The sequence below is a fragment of the Priapulus caudatus genome, unplaced genomic scaffold (genome assembly GCF_000485595.1).
Source record: "Priapulus caudatus unplaced genomic scaffold, Priapulus_caudatus-5.0.1 Scaffold924, whole genome shotgun sequence".
Taxonomy (NCBI): domain Eukaryota; kingdom Metazoa; phylum Priapulida; class Priapulimorpha; order Priapulimorphida; family Priapulidae; genus Priapulus; species Priapulus caudatus.
The window spans coordinates 1-7,732 of NW_014577985.1; the positions used below are offsets into that span (position 1 = coordinate 1).

The following is a 7,732-nucleotide window of genomic DNA, read 5'->3' on the forward strand; positions in this document are numbered from 1 at the left end:
TGTTTGCGGGGGGCTACACGCTCGGTGCAGGGCACATGCTTGGGTGAACGTGTGTGGGGGTACACGCCGTACGTGCAGCGGCACCTGGTCGGTATTGAAACGCTGTGTGGGGGGTACACGCGTCGTCCCGTGCAGGGCCACATGCGTTCCGGTATGAACGTGTGTGGGGGGGCGTTACACGCGTCGGTGCACCCTGGGCACATGCGTCGCGTATGAACGTGTGTGGGGGGGTACACGCGTCGGTGCAGGGCACATGCGTTTGGTGCTGAACGTTGGGGGGGGGGGGTACACGCGTCGGTGCAGGGCACATGCTCGGTATGAACGTGTGTGTTGGGGCGCGTTACTCTCGGCGTCGGTGCAGGGGCACTGCGTTGGTGCTTGAACGTGTGTGGGGGGGTACACGCGTCGCGTGCAGGGCCACATGCGTCGTATGAACGTGTGTTGGGGGGTTATATGTGCCCTGCACGACGCCATACGCGTTACCCCCACACACGTTCATACCGACGCATGTGCCCTGCACCGACGCAACGTGTACCCCCACACACGTTCACACCAACGCAATGGGCCCATACCACCAACGCGTGTACCCCCCCCACACAGGTTCATACCGACGATTGCCCTGCACCGACGCCGGTGTACCCCCCCACACACCGTTTCATACCGACGCATGTGCCCTGCACGACGCGTGTACCCCCACAACATTCACACTGCGCCAGGTGCTGTTGATGTTATTACTCGCTTACCAAATAACACTTGAAAAACTTGGAAAATAAGCTAACTTGTGTGTGAACTAATTTTCATAAAAAATAAACTTACCCTTGGTTGTATGTACACATTTAATTGAACTCCACCCTGCTTTTCAAAGTCCACTCTTCTGCACTGGCATTTCCAGCTTGACTGCTCGTATATATCTTGGCTTTATGTTACACGTTGAGTTGTAAGATCCACCGCAACGAGTGCTACGCCTAGTGTAGACGTTGTTGATCTGGTGAGTGTCCATACGTACACAGCGAGGGCTTTCTTCATCAAGCGATTATATTGTAGCTGACGCTCAAAAACGCCTTAATACCGGTCTCTAGCAACAGACAGTCCAATTTCAAAGATGCTAACACCAACCAATTTCGCGTCTCGTCGTTCCTGGTGCAATAACAACAAACATCTAGACGCGAAAATATTCTTTATCGTTATACAGCCATTATGCATAGTTCTTCAGACACGGCAGTGTGGTGTGTCGTGTGTGTGTGATGTGTGTGTGTGCTGTGTGTGTGTGTGTGGTTGTGTGTGATGTGTGTGTGTGCTGTGTGTGTGTGTGTGTGTGTTGTGTGTGTTTGTGTGTGTGTGTGTGTGTGGTGTGTGTGCCGCGCCCGCGCGCGCGCGTGTGTGTGTGTTGTTGTGTGTGTGTGTTGTGTGTGTGTGTGTGTGTGTGTGTGTGTGATGTGCTGCGTTGTTGTACGTGTGTGTGCTGTGTCGTGTGGTGTGTGTGTGCTGTTGTGTGATGGTGTGTTGAGTGTGTGTGGTGTGTGTGTGCTGTGTGTGTGTGTATGTACTGTATAGTTCTCCTCTCTTGCCAACATTGCGTGTTCATTTTCATTAACATTAATTTGCCATATCAAAATCAAATCAAACAATTATCGGTCGCGAATATATACGACCCAACAGAAGAATATTGGTATACGGATGACAGGCGCTGCCTTCACGCGCACTGTAGCATCCTTCTCTATCATGTGTTTGATCACTTTGTGGAAGCGCGTTTCGTACTGTAATGTACTGTACTGTTACTGTACTGTACTGTATGCATCATAGAAATAATATACTAGTTTAGACTTAATCTTGTATCTCTTTAGACTAGTATCTCTATTTATATTTTTTTTTCTATGTTGTATTGCATTGTGCTGTATTGGCTGCAACGTTTCATTACTTTACGTTATTCATTGTGTCTCTTGGTAAAGTAATTCAATTGTCCTTCACGCAATTTACGTAAAATTCTGTATGTTCGCTACTGCCGCTGCTGCTACTGCTGCTGCTGCCATGCTGCTGCTGCTGCCTACTACTGCTGCTGGCCTGCTGCTCTGCTGCCTGCTTCCTGCGGGCTAACTACGACTACTATACTACTAACTATCTACTACTACTACTCACTACCAGGGGACCGGCGCAACAGGGGGGGGGCAGGGGCGCGGTCGCCCCCCTATCATTTGCCATAGAAAAAGAAAGTAAGACAAAAGAAAAAGAAAAGTAAAAAAAGAAAAAGAAAAAAGAAAAGAAAAAGAAAAAGAAAAGGAAAAGAAGAAGAAGAAAAAGAAACATCTTGCCAAATGGATGGGGGGTGGGGGGTCACCGCCCCCCCCCCCATCATTGCCCCAAGAAAGGGTAAATAAAGAAGAAGGATTCTTGCAAACATAATAGGCGGGATCGCCCAAAAATGGAGTGATGTAGCCTGACAAGCTGGGTCCACTTTCCTAAAAAAATCGAAAATTAAGGTGTCGAAATTCATTCCATATAAAACTGTGCTTATTTTGATAATCGATGTCATGGGTGTTATTTCTTGGCGAATCCCCAAGTTGGACCATCATTTGTCGATGATTGCCTGCTTTCCCGGCGCGAAAAGGTAGGCCCACACTTGAGGGTGTTAACAAACTTATAAAATTTATAATTACAACGTCCAGGACTGACCTCTAATAATACTCTACATGCTATCTTATTTTACCTCCACCCACGGAGTGGAGGGGACGGTTATATGATCGGGTCTGTTGCGTTCAGTGTACCACGTTACGAGGGGAGGTTTATTATGATCGGGTGTCTGTGCGTTTCGTGTACACGTTAGCATGTGTGCGTGTGGTGTTGTGTGTGTTCGGTGTGTGTGTGTGTGTGTGTGTGTGTGTGTGTGTGTTGCTGTGCGTTGTGTGTGTGTGTGTGTGTTGTGTGTGTTGTGTGTGACGCGATGCATATTAGCGCGTCAGCGAGCGAGCCAGCCCACAGCCGGGCTGCTGCTGACTGAAGCGGCGAGCGAGCAACATGTACGCTGGCGTATATCGTGGGTTATCTCGTGTGTTCGTGAGTTCTGGCGTATGGTCGTATGTCGCTGGCGTGAGGATTGCTCTCTCCGTTGAGTGCCCTCTGTTCTAGTTTTAGTTACGTGCCCTGTGGTATGGCGTGCGTGTGTGTGTTGTGTGCGTCGTGCCGTGTGCTCTGCGTTCATTCTCTCTCCGGGCGTCATGTTTTTCTCGCCTCTACATAATACAAGAATTTATTGGCTTTCAAGTGCTCAGCATAGATTTTAAAGCAAACGCTGTTCCTTTCACGAGTTCCGTGAGACCCCCTCTTTATAACGTGTCTAGTTTCATAGCATTGAATTTTAACGAAAATCCGTAGCTAGTTCCGGAAGACCCATTTTCACATAGCCGGTTCCAGAGCATACAAATTCAACAAACATGTTAGTTCCAGAGACCACCATTTTCAGTTCTTGAGTTAGTTCAGAGCCCCCCCCCCATTTTTAACTGTCGCGAGTGGCCACATACCAGATACCTTTACCATAATTGTTGGGGTGAGTCTCCCCCCGTCGGGTTTCATCTCCGTGGTATATGATTGCTCCTTGGTTCCTGTACAATTTTTTAGTCAGCAATTTGACGGGCTTTGATTAGCAAACTCTGAGAGCTTCCCGGCCCCTGCCAGGGGCTCGCGCCCTGGACCCCACCAGGGCACTAAGCGGGCCCTGAGCGCCGGAATTCATCAACGTGCGCAAAGTGTATTGCGTACACAGAGTTTCTACGAGTACGTCGCAAGCTCGTAGCGTGCGACTGCATCAAGCGTAGCGTAGCACCCTTGCGATACGCAAATGTGTGGATGAATTCCAGTGTAAATCCACAACGCCATCGTAGCTGCTGGCTGTTGAGGAGCGTGTCTAGCATAAACCAATCACACTGGTGCGACACATACCATAGGAACCAAACTGACGCCTCTCTTGTATTTGTAAACCATATGGTGTTCTCAATAAAATAATGCACTGCTGCGGTATGCTTGGAACACCGCGAGAAATTTTTCGGAGCTGGTTTACGGCACCTCCATCAGCCTGTGGTAAAGTTAAGCCAAAGGTTTACTAAATTTTAGCTTCGATGAAATTCGCACCTAAAACGAGCTCCATTTTAGTGTAATTATTGCAAATTCTCCATTCGTAGCGTGAGGGTGAAACAGTGAACACCCCCTCCCACACGCCCTCCCCCCGCTCGGTCGCTTGGCTCCCTCGCCTGCGTCGCTTCGCGCCCGAGACAGGGGCGGTGATACAGGGGGGGTGGGGTCACGAGTCCGGACCGCCCTTGCCTCGCGAAAAAAAACGCATCCTGACGGGCGCTGTAATGTTTAAAAATTTCGGGGGATGGCCCCCAAGACCTCCCCTTTCGCTCTTCGCCAACTACGCGGTTACGGCTAGACCCCCCTGGTACAAATCTTGTACACGCCCCTGGCCGAGCAAATTGCCAACATTGAAAAACGAACCCCTCCCCTAATAGAAAGCTGGCTACGCGCAGTTCTGCGCTTGCGTACGACGAAATCATACGAAAAATTTATAAATAGCCTGTGTTGATGAATCGCAAACTAAGCAACGTCCGATACTAAAGATTTACGCCAAAATTTTTGCGTACGCAGCTTTTGATGCAATTCATGAATCTACCCCCTAGACTCACCCGTTCAGTGCCAAGCGCCACACGGGATCAGTCTTACAGTTCCCAGGGGGCGTGTAACACGGTGGGGGGGGTCCGGGGGGTCCGGAACCCCCCTGCTCGCGCAGAAAACGCATCTGAGAGGGTCTAATTTCAAAAATTTCCTACCAGACTCCCCCTTCGCGTGCTCCTGTACACGCCCTTGGTTTCGCCCCTCCTAAGAAAATACCCTGGCGCCGCCCCTGTTTATAAGTATATATAATGGTATCTTGAGTAATAATTTATAAATATACAAACACCTTACGAAAGAATTCGTTTGTTGTGTTAAATAACATTTATTATCAATTTTAATGTGTCATGTTAATATCTTTCTTTTCTTTTATAGATTTAGTCATGCAATTATATATCGCATTTGTTCTGTGATTTTGTAAAACCAGTTTCCATGATGCACCCAATCAAATAACAATCCACAGAAAGGATAATGCCCTAGCCCTAATTTAAATACTATCCCTCAAACATGATTATTATTTTGAATCTCATTTTTCTCTCGATTCCATACATATAAATATGGTTTGAGATTGTGCTTAGCCGTGTTTAGCCTAATAGGACACACGTAAGAGTAATTAAGCGTTTATTTTGCGATAAATCCATTAATCTATGCTGTTAGTGTTAGCAAAAGTCTCAACATCCAACTTAGTTGTTTAGCAGAATCATAGTTGCTTAAAATAAGCTTGGACGATGGCATTTATTGCCATTTTATTGGTGAGACAAGCTTCAAGCAACTTGACAGAAAAACGACTAGATTGGTAGTTGATACCGTCGATACGTGCGTAAATATCCGATTCCTCGTAAAATTAAACTCCTTAATAAATTTAACTCGTTAATAAATTCCTCGTACATTAAACTCCCGAATTAATCAAACTCGTTAATAAATTCCTCGTAAACTAAATTTACTCCTACATCGTCGTGAGATCCGGTGAACTCATCCCGAGACTAGACGATCGCATCACCGACGTGAAGACTCGATGTTTTCCCCTCAAACATCCGGAGAAACTTCCGGACTCTCTTCCACCTCCTCCTTCACTCCTCCCCTGGCGGACATAGATTCGGCACCACCACCCTCTCTGCTATCTGCAGGGCTACCCCGTTCATCGCTCGCTGCATTACCCGCGGCTTGTTCACGCACACCGACGATTACGTTGTCGGTGGCACTCTCTCGCCCACCGCTCGTTCTGTCGTCCGCAGAGATTTCCCGATCGTGCTCAACTTTGCTATCAGCGAGGCTATCCTGTCTACTCTCCACTGTGTTGTCGGCAGAGATATCCCGACCACCGCTCATTCTGTCATCTGCAGAGATAATCTGATTGTCGGCGCCTCCCCTCTCTTCGTCGCCCTCCCCGCCCGCCGTGCCGCCATCTTGATCAGCCATCGCCGTCGGCTCACTCTCCCCGTCGGCGCGTTCCGCGGGAGCGTCCGGCGGACTCGCGGCCGGCCCGCCGTCGCCCCCTGGTGTCACGCTCTGGGCGCCGTTAGCTTTGCGGTTGCTTCGCGACGACCGGTGACCTGTAGATTGAAACAACGTGAAGTTTCCCGCTTTAAAAAAAATAATGATCAATCACGAAAATGAAGTCAGTGTTGAGATAAAAAACTGTGAGCCGACGCTTTCATGATGTTCATTTCTCATTCCAGCGAACGCGCGCCGATTACTCAGCCCTCGACGAATTTTTATTCACGAAATAATCCTAAATATTCTTTAATACTCATTATTAAATTCATTTCATTTATTCTGTAATACTCATTATCATTATTTCATCATTTTACTTTACTATTTTAATCATGGAATTTTTCCAAATTTACAAGTAAATTATTTTTTGAAATGATTCAATTTTACGAATCGATCACATCTACGAAGTAGTAAACGCATAAATCTCTACGACGTCAACGCGCGAGGCATCGGTCGATTCGCGCTAAGACGCGTTTAATTACCTTGACACTCGACGCTGTCTCTCAGTCGCTTCGCCCGACAGCAGATCTTGCACAAGTTGAATTCGCACTTCAGTCCCTGCCGAGAAAAAGATCCGAGGTGAGAGGTGAAGAGGTCGAGACGAAAGCCGCTAAAGGTCGTACGAGATTTTTAATGGTGTCAAAAATGTAGTCTTCGTACGGAACATTGCGCGTGAAAGGTACGTAAAGACGAATCGCGCGTTTATCAAAACCGTTACACGTGTTGTGAAACGCATTACCGCACAAAATTCTGCCGCTGCAAGTCAACAGTACTAATGTAATGTATGGTCAGTCGCTGTACGGATAGACCCGTGAAATTAGAAGTGAAAATTATCACAGATTTTCTCTTACACAACTAGATAAGGTGCAAAGATCCAAGTTACTAGCTTTCTTTTGAACGGAACGTCCTACTTATGTCTGCTTGTCTGCTAGTTGCTGGTCCTACACTAACTAACTTTTCAACCATCTATCCTGATACAATCCACTCATCTCTCGCTTCTTTCTCTCACCTTCTCTCACCTTCGTGTTCGTACATCCCGCACACACCTCCTCCACCCCTCGCTCCACCTTCTCTCACCTTCGTGTTCGTACATCCCGCACACACCTCCTCCTCCCCTCGCTCCACCTTCTCTCACCTTCGTGTTCGTACATCCCGCGCACACCTCCTGCCTCGGAACCTTCTCCACGGAAAAATCAAGTCGTGGATTCCGCCTGAGCCGCTTTAGTTTCTTCCTGGAGAGGGCGACACCGTCCACTATGACCTCGTCCATGATGCGCTTGCTGGGTTCGGATGCAGCCGCTCTCGCCGCCGCCGCCGCCGCCGCCGCCGGAGCGCAGCACTTCTCAGGGATGCTGCGATTGCCATGGAGACAGAGAGTTATCCACCGTGACCCAGTTTAGAGAGGAGGGAAGGAGAGAGAGAAAAAATGGGAGCAATGTAGAGATAGGGAGCGAAAGAGTGAAAGAGAGAAAGGGAGAGGGAGAGAGAGAGAGAGAGAGAGAGAGAGAGAGAGATAGAGAGAGAGAGAGGGGGAGGCAGAGGTAGAGAGATAGAGAGAGAGGAGACGAGAGGAGAG

The 7,732-nt window shown here is 48.3% G+C and overlaps 1 protein-coding gene across 1 annotated transcript in view; it reads right to left on the minus strand.

The window, feature by feature from the left end:
- Nucleotides 1-5,688: 5,688 nt before the first annotated feature.
- The window catches only part of LOC106814426 (tRNA-dihydrouridine(16/17) synthase [NAD(P)(+)]-like), a 6,566-nt gene continuing 4,522 nt past the window's right edge, over nucleotides 5,689-7,732 (minus strand). Inside the window, exons 8-10 of the mRNA XM_014818743.1 lie at nucleotides 7,292-7,508; nucleotides 6,639-6,714; nucleotides 5,689-6,215 (exon numbers count right to left, since the gene is read on the minus strand). Coding sequence (XP_014674229.1) covers nucleotides 5,689-6,215; nucleotides 6,639-6,714; nucleotides 7,292-7,508 — 820 coding nt within the window. The remainder of the gene's footprint in view (nucleotides 6,216-6,638; nucleotides 6,715-7,291; nucleotides 7,509-7,732) is intronic.